Source organism: Delphinapterus leucas, chromosome 10 (genome assembly GCF_059928025.1).
Source record: "Delphinapterus leucas isolate spDelLeu-1000000601 "Yukka" chromosome 10, BTC_Dleu_Yukka2, whole genome shotgun sequence".
Classification (NCBI taxonomy): Eukaryota; Metazoa; Chordata; class Mammalia; order Artiodactyla; family Monodontidae; genus Delphinapterus; species Delphinapterus leucas.
The window spans coordinates 53,581,869-53,596,924 of record NC_143138.1 but is presented as its reverse complement, the minus strand read 5'-3'; the positions used below and the strand labels follow the sequence as shown (position 1 = coordinate 53,596,924).

The following is a 15,056-nucleotide window of genomic DNA, read 5'->3' as shown; positions in this document are numbered from 1 at the left end:
TCACAGATCAGCAGCCCATGAACCACATTCAGCCTGCCTCTATTCATGTATTATTTGGTCTACACAACATAATAAAAATCAGGACACGTCAAAGCTTTCATTTAAAAAACAAAAAAGTCCCAAAATGTAGCCAGTATTACCTCAAGACGGAGCTGGCTTGAACTAAAAAGTCACCACTCCCTGCCTTACACTCAGCACTGCTCCCTGGCTGATGTTCCCTGCTTGTCCCCATTGGCTTTGACTCTTTAATCTTTGCTCTGTGGAAGTGAAGTGTCATTGGGTAAGATTATACCAGGTGAGCAGTGACTGTGGAGAAGTCCCCGACAAAGAGGAAACGTTGCTTTTATGACGTTTTATTTAAGTGCAAGTTTAACTTTTATAATGCTACCATCCAGAATCTAGAGTTAAATTATACTTTGGAGTTATCTAGTTCATTTTCCTTTTCAATGCAGACAAAAAATGTTTTGATTGACAAGGAGCTTATCCCCTTAAACACTAACGCGTGCAATTCTAGTTTAAAAGCATGTTTCTTAACTTTTTTTTTAACTCTTACCCCAATCTCTGAGATTTTGTCCAGCTCCCTTTCTCTATCCCTGACCACGTATCCTTTGTCTTCCAAGACTGAAAATCACTAGTTTAGAAAGGGTCTGCCTTCTTTGACATTTATTTGCCCATTAGTTGTGTTTTACCCTCAGTATACATCAACTTGGCAGACTGGCCACCCAAGACCCCTTCGCTATTTGAAGGCAAATAACAAAATGCAAGTTTCTTTTTCAGCTGGCCTAACTTTGTAAACATTTAAAATTAAATCTTGTAAAAATTTAAAAATATACATAGTTGCAAGATAACCTTGTTATGCCCATTTAGAGGCATCTCAGCAGGCAAACTTTTAACAGGAAGCACATTTTCATTACCATATTCTTAACAAAAATGATAGCAATAATAGAATTATTAATTTTTTCCTTTTAAATGTATAGCTTTAATATATAGCATTTTAACATATAGCTTTAGCTGCATGAAATGTATTGTTAGATAAGTTTATTTCTTTGGAAATCTTTTCTACTGTTTATGTTCTGAAAATCATAATAGTGTTGTCCTTATTAAACATAGCATCTTATACTCCCCAAACTGAAAATATATTTACATGATTTACCATTCAATCCTAGTATATATAGTATACCTTTTTATTCCAGGTTTTGAGTATATATAAACCTTCCTCAGTCTAACTCCTTTGAACTTAGAACTGCCATTCCATCACAGTTTTCTCAGGTGTACTTCTTGAATTTTTATCCTTTCAACAAGTTCTCTTGGAGTTCATATCTTAACATTTGTATGTATGTTTGGTGTTTAGCTGGCAGCCGGTCTGGGTCTCCGGGAAGAGTTCTGACCACAACAGCCCTCTCCACTGTGAGCTCTGGTGTTCAAAGAGTCCTGGTCAATTCAGCCTCAGCACAGAAGAGAAGCAAGATACCACGAAGCCAGGGCTGTAGCAGAGAGGCTAGTCCATCTAGGCTCTCAGTGGGTAAGATTTTTGTGCAAAACTTGGGACCTTGTATTTCTTTAGTATTTCAGGCATTGAAGACTTCAATTTAGGCACTTTAAGTTAGAGAAAAACAACTTAAAATTCAAGGACAACTGAAATATAGGTTAAAAATGGAATTAGATATCTTATCTTGAAAGTATAATTCATTTATATTTTAAATCTTTTTATTTTAGAAAAATATCATTTTACTCTTCTAATCACATACAAACTAGAAGACTGTATTCAAGAATTTTAATTGTATTCCTGGTAATGCTTCATCAAGAAAAATTTCTTCTCAACCTTAGAAAAAACTTATTTATTAGTTTTTAAGAAAGAAAAGAATAGGGACTTACCTGCTGATCCAATGGTTGAGACTCTGCACTTCCACTGCAGGGGGCATGGTTTCGATCCCTGGTCGGGGAACTAAGATCCCGCATGCTGCATGGAGTGGCCAAAAAAAAAAAAAAAAGAAAGAAAGAAAAGAATAAAACCAAAATATCAAAAATACAAACTCTATCTCCTGTTTACTCCCCTTCTGTGCTGCTGTTGCTTCATACCAGCCCGAAGCAGTCGTATTCCTCGACCAAGTGTGAGCCAAGGGTGCAGCCGGGAAGCCAGTCGGGAGAGCAGCAGGGATACGAGTCCTGTTCGCTCTTTTCAGCCCCTTGGTAAGTGTTTGGGCAGGTGTGAGGCATATTGCTTCACTGTTGTGTTCCTACCATCTGATAACCACAACACACCCTGGATTTAGTTGATGATTTCTTCAACTGTATCTTTTCCTCTATCTCTTTTCAAGAACAGTCAGAAGGAAATTATATGTTTGGGCAATTCCTTTGACATTTATCTGTCTTAAATGAGCAAGTTAGACATTGGATAAACAAATTGCCTTCATAATCAAGTAAATATCATACAGATTTAAACTACAGAATATTGAATTCAAGATTTTTCTTAACAACTCTCCCTATAAAATTTAAAGACAATATTTAAATATTTACTGTTAAGTGAAATATGGACTATTTAGTTTGATAAAAATAAAGACTTTTGTCCTTTTTAGCAGAAAGATTAACATTTCACCTTAGATATTTCAGATTACTAGAAAGAATGCTACAAAACAATATATGAACTACTTATTAAAATAGGAGGGATTAATATTTTTACAGTATTTTACAATTTAACAACATTTCCCATGCATTAGCTTCTATCATGTCATTGCTGTGAAACCTGTCTGTCCCTGATTATAGAGATTTTATTATACCCTTGATTATAATACTATATTTACCTCAATTATAAAAATATTAAATGATTTTTAAAAAACTAAATATTTTAGAGTAATTGGAGAGGCAGAATTTTTTATGTTGAAAATCTTTAGAATTTCTCTGTGGTCCTCAGCATTTTAACTAATACTTTGTTTATATGCACTTACTTATAGCCATTTCAGGTTTTTTCTTTTAATTCCATAAAATGCAGGTTACTGTAATACTTAAGAGAGTTGCACTTCAGACTTTGTGACACTTACGTAGAACATAGTTCCACTCATTATTTATTGGAATTATTATTTCCTTCAATAGACACGTTAGTATAGAATTTCTAGAGATTAATTTCTAGTTCTTTGGGCCATTTGGCTCAACCATATCACTACTAGACTATCCTGTACTAACCCTTTGAGCTAGGAACTCAGGCAGGGGTATCCTCAACCCTTGTTTGTGTTCCAGTCCCAGGTGCCAAAGAGTTTCCTTCTATACTCTGCCAGAGGTAGATTTAGTTCATGCACAATATACAGTAGGCTTAGTCTGTAGAGTATCTGTGTATGTGTGTGTATACATGCACACACACATACATATACATATATATATGGTACATCCTCATGCATATATGTTTAAAAATGAAATAAATCTTACATTTGTATAAAGTAAGCATGCCACCTTGAAGAGTCAAAGGAAGTAGAGTGGGTGTGTGATAGTTTAAGAGCATATGTTCTAGGGCCAGATGGCCTGGTTGATACCCCAGCTCTGTAGCTGTTTTATACCTGGGTTTTTCCTTATCTGTAAAGCTAGAATAATACTAGCATGTAGTTCTTAGCATTGCTTTGAAGACACTGTAAAGGAGAGAATACATGAAAACTGTCCCTCAGAGCAGTGTTTGCACACAGTGAGCATGTGGTTATCACGGTCATCGTCACTGCTGCGACTGCTCTTCCCAGTCTTCCCCCTGGAACAGTGCTTGCTTACCTACAGTTAGTTGTGTGACACATCAGTGGCAAGGATCTTAGATTTTTTTAACGGTATAATACTTATATTTGTATAATGTACAATTAGTAGAAAATGTGAGATATCGGGAAGAAACAAAAATAGGTTTCTGTACCATTTAAAAGTGTACAATAGTCAGAGATTAGAGGAAATTTATAACCAACTTCTAATTACTTAAAAAATAAACATGTTAATATGCCTTTTTTTAAAAACATCTTTACTGGAGCATAATTGCTTTACAATGTTGTGTTAGTTTCTGCTTTATAACAAAGTGAGTAAGAACTTATACATATATCCCCCATCCCCTCCCTTTTGCTCCCTCCCACCCTCCCTATCCCACTCCTCTAGGTGGTCATGCCTAATTTTAAAGAGATACGTTGTTTAGTCATTGATCTAGATTTATCTCAAAGCTGTCATTTGGCAATTTAAATCATTTAAATTTTATTATTAAAGGAGGCAGTTTTCCCAATTGTGATGAAACATCCTATTTGGTTTAAAGGTGGTTAAACCTTTTAATCATATAGTTTTAGAAGAATTGAATTTTGTAGCCCTTTATTTACATATGGATATTGCATAGTAAAGGTAGCAGATTAGTCCTGTTTATTACACAGAGATGAAGATAGCATTCCCAGAAATCAGATTGTCCTTTTCATTCCCATTTTCTGCCATATTTGCCTACATTTTTCTCTTTCTTTATTTGGTGAATCCTTTTGTCACCTCTGACTTGAATATGGCCATTCAGCAGATGAATCCCATAGCTTGCCATTTATTCAGTTGTAACACAAGGCCAGCATCAGGGTCCTAAAACACCAGAAATAAATCAGGGCTAAACAAAGATGAACTCTGGAACTCACACTCTTAGTTTCCATCTGTTTCTGGAACCAAGATTCAAAAAAAGGCTTACATTATTACAAGCACGTGAGTGTTACCTTCAGCCACAGATACCTATTGATATCAAAAGGTTTTCAAAATTTTTTCATCTATTAAAGCATTTCCATATTGCTTCAACTCTTCCTTATCCTTTTAGAAATTATTCTGTTGGGTAAAATTAAAACTATATATTAGTATGTTTTACTAATGATACCAATCACCTTTCAGGGTCTGTTAAAACATTTTATGCAACATTCTCTCTTTAATCCTATCTCTCAATCTTTTTGATCATTTTCTTATTCATTAAGGTCCTGTGGCAAAGGAAAGAGTAATTCATGTAATAAAAGTATTTTAACTGTTCTCATTAATATATCTGAAGCAGAGTAACTTTTAAAATGAGTAATATGTTTCATTAAATAATAAAATGATTTTTTCCTGGCTTATTTGTTTGTGTGTGTAAGAAAAAGACTGACTTTATGATGTTATGAAAATCAGGATTTTAAGATCTAAAATTTTAAATATCCTAAATTTAGATTTAGAGAGATGTCATAAATATAAGAAGTCACAAGTTTCTAGGTTTTTTGATTAAATTGTTAATACTCCCCTTTTTTGGTGCTCAAAATATGCTTTGATATTTAAATAATCTACTGAATGCAGAACTTATATACTGTGAACCATTATAGAAAACATTTATGTTAACATAAATGAGGTATGTTATCTTTTAAACAATGTAAAGATGGTATGTGTACTATTTAGGAGCAAAGGCCTTGAAAGACTACAAATACTGAGGTGTGGCCTTGATCAAATTAATTAACTTTTCTCTGTGCTTTAGTTTAGCTATTTGTAAAATTGAATAGTAACAACTGCCTCACTGGGTTCAGGATTAGAGGAGATGGGATTATTATTGGTTACTATTTACCATAGTGGTTTTTTTTTTTGAAACTACAGTGTTCATTTTTTTGTCTCATGCTTGTACTTTTGACATTTCCTTCCATTTGAATACTTACTTTTTTGTCTCCTGTGAGCTTATGTCTGTCCCCTTAGGTGTAAGATCTGTTGTGTGTCAAGGAAGATATTGCAATGCAAGTGTTCATTTGCCCTAGTCTAAGGCAATATTCTGATCCTTAACTATTAATAGTAATACCATTGTGAACTAACTCTCCTTGCCTGACTGTAGTGCTGCCACTATTCCTTGTTTCTGTAGTAATAGATGAGGTTTGTATGGTCCTGTTATTCCAGCCTCCAGACACCATTCCAGATCTACTGGTGCCCTCTACGCCCCCGATGTGTATGGGGCCTCAGGTGAAGGATGAGTACATTTTCACTATCATCTGTGCATTCATCTTAAGTTTTTTGTCCTTGTCAGTTTCCATTGAGTAATCATGTTTTAAAATTGATTTGTTTTATTTACATTTAATTTGTTGGAGAATAAGTCATTTGTGGGTTTTTAAAAAAATTTTCCCCAAAGTAACTTTTTTCCCTTCAGCAATCTTATTTGAACATTTTTCTCACTGGAGATGGGCATTTTTCTTTTGTATAACCTAAGTTATGTCATTTTAAAATATAAAAATTGTTTTATGTTCTCAGTTATGTACTTCATCTTTGTATATATGTTTAAAAAAAAAAACCAAAATGGTGGATGAAGTGTTTTAATTGTAAATGATGATATGTTGTAGAAAGTAGTTGAGAGGAAGAACCCATCTATGGTTTGTCTTTACATACCTCAGAGTGTCGGGCAATAGTAGGTCCTTGACAAATATCAAATGATACATCTTAGTTACAGAATGAATCAGCCTGTCTTGAAAGAGAAGAGATAATAATTGGAGGGGTTTTCCCTTGTAAATTCCTGGTGTGCCTTCCTTGAGCTGCCTAATCGTTACTGGTTTGAGAATTGATCTTTGTTCTGGGCTACTCTGTGGCTCAAGCAAACAGATGAGATTTGCCTGACTGATAGAGCTAGATTAATTACAGGGCTATAGACTTGCAAGCCCTTAGTTGGCCAGCCATGCTTTCTTCTATTTTCTGGTGAAAAGTATATCATAGCTACTATTCTTTAAATTTACTTCCCACACACTGTCAGTGATTTTAATTGCCTTTGCCCTTTTATTTGACTAAAAATAAATGTACCCAGAGAATACAGTATTGCTTTTAAAATGCTTTGCCCCATTGGTTTTTTTTTCCTCCTCTTAAGGATCTTAAAGTTTCCAACGTGACCCTGTTACATTTATGGCTCTCTCAAAGCTATTTTCCTTCTTCTGATGAATTAGGTCCAGGGTATGGGATCAGCCAATCAAGCCGACTGTCATCCTCTGTCAGTGCCATGCGAGTCCTGAACACAGGTTCCGACGTGGAGGAGGCAGTAGCAGATGCCTTGGTACTTTCCTCCATTTCCTTATCTTTACAGATGTTCCAACTGTGAAACTAATGTATGAGTGAGCCAATCCACAAGTGTGGGAAAGGAGATGGGAAAATTCTTGGTATTAAATCTAGGAAGATCAAATGTGGGCAATGTAAAAAACAAAACAGTATAATTAATTCTTGATCTTTATTAATTGCCAAATTTTTAAGCCAGGGCCCATAGTAATTGATGGGATGTCAGGAATATAAATATTGATATTGTTAATATGGTGATGTTTTTTATATACTGTAATACACTGAGAATAAAGGCAGATAGATTAGTATATAAATATGTACACTACAAGTATGTAATTTCAAGTTTAGCTTAACCTTGGGTATTTAGGGATTGTTTTAGTTTGGGGTACAGTTTTGTTTAGTCTTTATTTATTTGTATTTTCTGAGCTGAGAGAAAGTACACCTTCAAAACAAATTATATTTAAGATATCTTTCTGGCTCTTTATACCTGACACATTAAACAGTGAGGCTTAAAAACATAATCCGTAGATCTATGATGGTTTGTCAGAAGAGTGCTGTTCAGATGTCACTGTAGTTTTTCTCACTTAAAATTATGAAGGAAGTATTAGAAACAGTGATTATAATTGCTTTTTCCTTTTTCCCAAGTCAATTCAACATGATAATTTCTCTTTCAAGTTATGATATTAATCCTATATTTGAGAAGTAAGCATTTACTCAGTTTTTTACACAGAACTTATAAAGGTGTCATCTTTGTTTTGAAATTTAAAAATACATTATGCCTTTTAAAACCACATATCACCTCTTAACCAGTGTTGATACAATATTTGCCACATATATTTGAAAAACAAGTTTTTAAAAATATTCATTGATCATAGCTATAATATATTAAATGTAATCACGTGCAGTTCTGTTCTAACAGTCTGTATGTGCTGAATTTTTCTCTTTACCTTAGCCATCTGATTTTTCTAATCAATACAACTAAGTAGGAACTTTGTTCTCTTGAGCTTGGGACATATTGATCACATCTTGTTCTGGTGATATTAAATTAGTCATACGTTTTAAATTTACTATTCCTCATCAGTGTATTTCTCAAATTATGTTTTTTAGTTTCTTGTAAATGGATGATTTACTAGTTAAATTCTGCTCGCATAAATTTTATGAATTGAATGGATTATTCTTGAACTATTACTTGTTATAAGATGTTGTATTTGATTTATATGAGGAATATTTAGCCACCAGGGCTAAAAGCTGAATCCCAATCATTTGACTGTGAATACTTCCATTATTTGCATAACATAGATATTCCAGTTGTAACTACCAGTTTTTAGGAAAAGACTATCCAACTATTAAGTCTAATTGGACCTAGGGAAAATCATAGAAATAAAATTAACTTTGGAAACAACAAAAGGATCCAAATAGGAAGAAGACTTGAGTTTCTTTGGAAAACTGGTTATGGGAGTATTTCTGTAGCTTAGATTTTTTTCTTTGGACTAAAAGATATTGACAAGTTAAAGATATATTCTCCTAATAAGCAGTTCTTATGTATCTATATATTTTAAAAGTTAATGTTTCTAATTATGGGCATTGTTTATGCCTACTTCACTGTGCTGTTTAGCAAAATGTTTTTCATTATTTTCAATTTTTCTCTTTAAAAATCTGCTCTCAGCTCTTAGGAGACATACGGACTAAGGTATAGACATTGCTGTTTTCTGACATCTTATGATACCATAACTTTTTTTTCTTTCCTTCATCAGTTTAACAGATGATAGTCTTCTATAAAAAATTCAAATGGAAGTAATAAAATCCTTAGATATACATAATTTTTCTGTATATATGATTATATGATTATCAGCAGGGAGATAGTGCTTAAACAGAGTGTCCTATGGGGGTTCTCATCCTTTAAGCCTGATTACTTTATACAAATGCAATGATGTCATCGACACTGATGTCTATAACAAAACTGGTCTTGAAGACCAACACAGGAAATACCACATTTTTGCCATTCTAAATTAAGTTGGTGCCTCTAAAATCAATTTAGTGATGGGAATGTCATTATAAAACTATTTTTAATTGAGTTCAGATTATATTTCTTTTAGATTTTAAACTTGGAGAATTTAAGTCACCTGGAACTGTGTAAAATTATTGTGCTTAAATGTTTCTTAGAAATATCTTCACTGCTCACCAGCCTAAATTCAAATATCAGGTTACATAAAGATTTATTTCTAATTCTTCCAAAGAAATCTCAAATAAGCTATTTATTCTGTCTCATTTCACTTTTAATATTCAAAGTAAAATTAGCAGTTACATTTATTAAATAATAAGCTTCAGATGTAAAGAAATCAAAGGAATCTAAATATGCTTTCTCATAAATATTGAAATAGATAGTATAGACACATTGGGAAGAACATGGAGGACCCTCCAGGAGCTTGCCTCCTAAAAGTAAGAGTAAGCAAAACAGGCTCTCATCATTCTCTGTATTTTACTTCTCTAGGAAATGTCAGGGTTGCGTACAAGAGAAGAAAGAGTGGCAAGACAAGTGATAGTAGAAGTGAAAGGAGAATAGAGGAAAGAGAAGGTTGAGAGACAGAAAAAAATAGAACTTTACATGGGGAAAAATGTTTTTCTGATCCATTGCCCATTTTCTGATCCATTCTCATCCTTTAAAAAGGTAGTAATTTCTTCTTAACAACTCAGAATTTTAGTACAGAGTCCATTCGTTTATACTCTTGTAGTTCTTTTTGGTTTTCCAGAGAAAAGAAAAGGGAGAACCCCATGTTTTTAGTGCTCCCCACTTTACATACCTGACTTTCATACAGTAGTCTTATTCTGCTTTTATCACTCGCCATAGTTAAAGAATATTTCATCTACTAACTCCTAAAACATGTTTTTTGAAGAAAAACTAAATATCAACATTTTATTATTACAATGATTAGCAGCATGCTTTACACTGATTTTTAAACAAAAACCAGTCTTTTTATGGTCAGTAGAAATTTGTGAAATACCAGCATATTATTTTAGCTACCACTAATGAGAGTCTTTATGTGTAACAGAAAAAACCTGCTCGAAGAAGATATGAATCATATGGGATGCATTCAGATGATGATGCCAACAGCGATGCATCCAGTGCTTGTTCAGAACGCTCCTATAGCTCTCGGAATGGTAGTATTCCTACATACATGAGGCAGACAGAAGATGTGGCAGAAGTCCTCAACAGATGTGCTAGCTCCAACTGGTCAGAAAGGAAAGAAGGCCTCCTGGGTCTGCAGAACTTACTAAAAAATCAGAGAACGCTAAGGTGAGTTATATTGTCTTTAAAATAATTGTCCTGTCTGGTTAGGACAGGACAATTGACTTGACTTGACTTTTTCATAACACTTTAAAGATACTGGTATGGGCTCATACGTGTCCTGAATTCAGAAGGTGGCATCAAAATATTTTCCCAAGCCTTAATCCTTTAGGACCATCTATACTATTGTTACTTTTAAAAGTTTTAATTAACTTGCTCTATTTAAAGAAACTTTCTAAAAGGAAACTTTTTATTCACAAATAGATGTTAAATGAAAAATGTTATTAATTTTTTTAATGAAAATAATAAAATATGCATAATATTAAAGCTGACTCATTATTAAAATTCATTCCTGATAAGTTTTTCAGTGAGATGAAAGAATATTTATGCTCATTTGGAAATGAAGGTATATTCTTGATGTTTGTGTAATATTTGAATCTTGGTATAATATGAAATGGATTTGGAGTGAATTTCTCTAAGAACAGAAATTTAGGGACTTCCCTGGTGGTCCAGTGGTTAAGACTCCATGCTTGCACTGCAGTGGGTGTGGGTTTGATCCCTGGTCGGGGGACTAAGATCCCCCATACTGTGTGGTGTGGCCAAAAAATAAATAAAGTTAAAAAAAAAAAAGTTTATATTGGTTTTTAGTTGGGTTTGATTCGGTTTCCTTTCCTAATGGCTTTTGCTTGCTTTTCCTCTCTAAATTCTTTATTTTTTTAAATGTATTTTATTTATTTTATTTTCATCTGGTCTTCGTTGCTGTGTGTGGACTTTCCCTAGTTGTGGCAAGAGGGGGCTACTCTTTTTTGCGGTGCGCGGGCTTCTCATCGCGGTAGCTTCTCTTGTCATGGAGCATGGGCTCTAGGTGCGCAGGCTTCAGTAGTTGTGGCACACGGGCTCAGTAGTTGTGGCTCACGGGCTTCGTTGCTCTGCGAAATGTGGGATCTTCCCGGGCCAGGGCTTGAACCCGTGTCCCCTGCATTGGCAGGCGGATTCTTAACCACTGTGCCACCAGGGAAACCCCTCTTTATTGTTTTTTTATCTGTGTAATGTTTTAAATCTCTATGGCCTATCCCTTTAAGAGCATAGTTTTAGAAAATTCATAAGTTTGATTTCAGGTATCAAGTCAGGAAGTGGCCCACTATTTTCCACTACACTCAGAGTTTGATTTACTAGCTGTTTATTTTAGGAAGTATTAGAACTATATAATTTAAAATAAGTGTTTATCTATATACTTCCTAATATATTTTAATGCTTTCATGTCACAGTTCGTGAATCACTACAATAAATCATCATACTGTTGTTCCCAACCCCATCAAGATTAGATTAGTATTAGGTTCAGTATATCATTTTAAATGGCAAGGAAATAGTCATAGTTTAGAAAGATTTTAGCCCTCAGGTGGCAAAATTTAAGAAAACATCATAGCATTTAAAAGGATAAGATTCATGTGCTGGGAATGTCATCTGTATACTTTCCTCTGTTGTGCTTACATTAATGAAGTACAGTTGTATTTCTTTTCATATAACTTTCAACCTTTAAAATAGTGTCTGTTACTATAGAATTATTGTTGCATTTGATAAATTTGTATTTAGCCCTGACTAGTAAATCCCACTAATTTCTCATTTAGGAGGGATGATTTTTTTAGCTTTTTTTTTTTAAGAAGCCCAGTTATATGTAAGGTCACTTTTTTTTTTTTTTTTTTTTTTTTAAGGCTGTGTTCGGTCTTCGTTGCTGCACACCACTTTCTCTAGTTGTGGCGAGTGGGGGCTACCCTTCATTGTAGTGTGCAGGCTTCTCACTGGAGTGGCTTCTCTTGTTGCAGAGCACGGGCTCTAGGCGAGCGGGCTTCAGTAGTTGCGGCTCTCAGGCTCTAGAGCGCAGGCTCAGTAGTTGTGGCGCACAGGCTTAGTTGCTCTGCGACATGTGGGATCTTCCCAGACCAGGGCTCAAACCTGTTTCCCCTGCATTGGCAGGTGGATTCTTAACCACTGCGCCACCAGGGAAGTAAGTCCCTGTAAGGTCACTTTTAAATGACTTCTTCCTACAGCAAGATATTAATTCCACTTTATTATTTTGACAGTCGAGTTGAACTGAAAAGATTATGTGAAATTTTCACAAGAATGTTTGCTGATCCTCATGGCAAGGTATGTTTTAGTATTTAAGATTACTCCTATAAGGTGTCATTATTGTATTGCCCCAAAAAAGAAGTGAATAATAACAAAAAACTATAAGCCATTTTTGCTTTGTTATTGCTCTAAAATGGCAATGATCTTTTCAAACATAATTGAAATTGAGTATTTGATATCATACTTAATTTAGAAATTGCTCTCTAGTAACTGTTTAAGCTTCTCCAAAGAGAGATTATCTAAGACTATAAACTGAAGAATATATAGTAACATGCAAAACTCTTATACACTTAGGGTGAGTATTTGTATTTCTAAAAACATTTTACTATTTGTAAAGGAAATAATTGGGGTAAGTTGAAAAAATTTGCCAACTTTTTATTCAGTTTCCTTCTCTATTAACATAAATATATTCTTAAAAGAGCAATTTTGTGAAAAGAATTGCCATTAAATAACAAAAAGCACAAAATATGGCTTCACCCATAGTTTGTTAGTAATATAAAAGAAGCATTTCATATATTGAAATAGTTCATAAAAATCATCAGAACTTTGTTTAGTTTTTAATGTGGATTAAAATGTATTTAAGTACTTATGCATAGTCTGCATGTATACTGTGAAATTTTGCTTTAAAATGTAAAATTTTGTTGTAAAATGGACTCATTTATTCTGTTTTCAACAGTGTGTTTGACAATGGTGAAACTTTATTCAGTATCTTCCTTTAGGACACCAGGTGTCTACATGAGAATTTCTAACCTAAGTGAGAGGGAGATGTGGAAGGGAAATCATAAGAAACATATTAACAAATTTCACTTTATTGTTTTTTTAATTGTCTTCATTTTATTGTTGCACATGTCATTTCCCCCTCATTTTTTTTTCTGTTTTCAATATTTTCGTTACTTGTGACAGTACTTAAAGATACTAAAATCCTACTCTATACATAAACTGAAATCCAGCTAAGAATTATAAATTGCTTGTACTTTAACTTCTAAAGATTATCCTTTTATCAGAAGGTATATTTATTTTATCCAAGAATGCAAGATCCCATTAAAGACAAAGATTAAAGTACACTAAGTTTATAACTTTCAAACTGAGCATGTAGATAACCATACCATTTTATAGTGATATTGCTACCACTAATTACAGCTGTAGGAATTGCTTTAATGGAAAAATTTCTGAAAATCCTGAACAAATTAGCTGTTGACATTTTTTGTTAGCAGTATGAGCCAAAGGACAAGACAATTATGATCTGGGTGGACCTGTTTTATTAAATGGTGTTTTAGTTAATAATCTCTACAACTTTTAAAAATAGAGTTTTAAAACATCTTCAAAAGTAATATAATTCATCTCTGCTGGAAGGTATGAGAGTGTAAGGTTAGATTATTTCTTGAAGTCACAGTTTTTAATTTTTTGTTAGGACAATAATGCAATTTAGTTGGATCCTAGGATTTGCACAGTAATAAAGAGAAACACTTTTTTTAAAAGTCTCTTGAAGAAAAAATTTTTTAAATAAAGTGAATGTCAAAATTTAAAAAAAAGTCTCTTGAAGATCAAGTAGGAAAACCAAGTTTGATGTTGGTGAAAGCACAGATGTTTGGCCTCCCTTAGTAGATGCAGAGAACCAGCCACAATCCTTCCGAGAGTTTTCAGGAAGGAGACTTTTTTTTTTCTGTGGGATTTTATAAGAACATACAATTCTTATTGATCCATTGGCTTTGTTTGTTTGGTTTTGTTTTTGTTTTTTTGGTTAATTCAGTGAATACACATGTAAAGGGAAGATTATTTTTAATTCGTTTTTGTTCAGCTTTTGTTTGGTGATTGTCCATCAGGGACTCTACCAGTAATGTAATTCATTAAGAATAAACTGGATAGGGGCTTCCCTGGTGGCGCAGTGGTTGAGAGTCCACCTGCCGATGCAGGGGACACGGGTTCGTGCCCCGGTCCGGGAGAATCCCACATGCCACGGAGCGGCTGGGCCCGTGAGCCATGGCCACCGAGCCTAAGCATCCGGAGCCTGTGCTCTGCAGCGGGAGAGGCCACAGCAGTGAGAGGCCCGCGTAACGCAAAAAAAAAAAAAAAAAAAAGAATAAACTGGTTATATCACCATACTGTGCTGAGTTAAAAATATCAGGGTTTGATTTGAGCTTTTGCATCATATCCTTATATTATTAAAATAGTAGATATCCCCCCCTTTTTAATTTTATAAAGTACTAACAGTCCAATCATTGGATCAAGCAGCTGTTTTTGATGCTTTCTTTTCTTTCCAAGTAAAATTTTGTTCTCTGTCAAGTGTTGGCCTTTTTTGTTTGTTTGTTTTTCCCTATAAAGGGCCAGGTAGTAAATATTTGTAGCTTTGTGGGCCATAATGATCTCTGTCACAACTACTGAACTCTGCCATTGTAGCACAAAGGTACCTATAGACAATATCTAAACAAATGGCCATGGCTGGGTTGCCATAAAACTTTACTTATGAACATTGAAATTTTTATTTTCATAAAATTTTGTCACGAAATAGCCTTTTCTTTTGATTAAAAAAAAAAAATTTTAAAAGGTAAAACCATTTTTAGCTCTGAGACCATAGTTTCCCGACCCCTGTTCTATACAGGCAACTCTGGTCATTGACACTAAAATAGAAATA

The 15,056-nt window shown here is 34.1% G+C and overlaps 1 protein-coding gene across 20 annotated transcripts in view; it reads left to right on the top strand.

The window, feature by feature from the left end:
* Positions 1-15,056, top strand: part of CLASP2 (cytoplasmic linker associated protein 2) — a 178,148-nt gene that overhangs the window by 119,311 nt on the left and 43,781 nt on the right. For 14 of the 20 annotated variants that reach the window (XM_089918983.1, XM_089918981.1, XM_089918984.1 and 11 more), the window contains 6 exons: positions 1,352-1,522; positions 2,083-2,190; positions 5,878-5,940; positions 6,906-7,012; positions 10,062-10,306; positions 12,379-12,442. In XM_089918983.1, coding sequence (XP_089775109.1) covers positions 1,352-1,522; positions 2,083-2,190; positions 5,878-5,940; positions 6,906-7,012; positions 10,062-10,306; positions 12,379-12,442 — 758 coding nt within the window. The remainder of the gene's footprint in view (positions 1-1,351; positions 1,523-2,082; positions 2,191-5,877; positions 5,941-6,905; positions 7,013-10,061; positions 10,307-12,378; positions 12,443-15,056) is intronic. The other 6 variants (XM_089918986.1, XM_089918989.1, XM_089918987.1 and 3 more) reach the window with 1 other exon arrangement.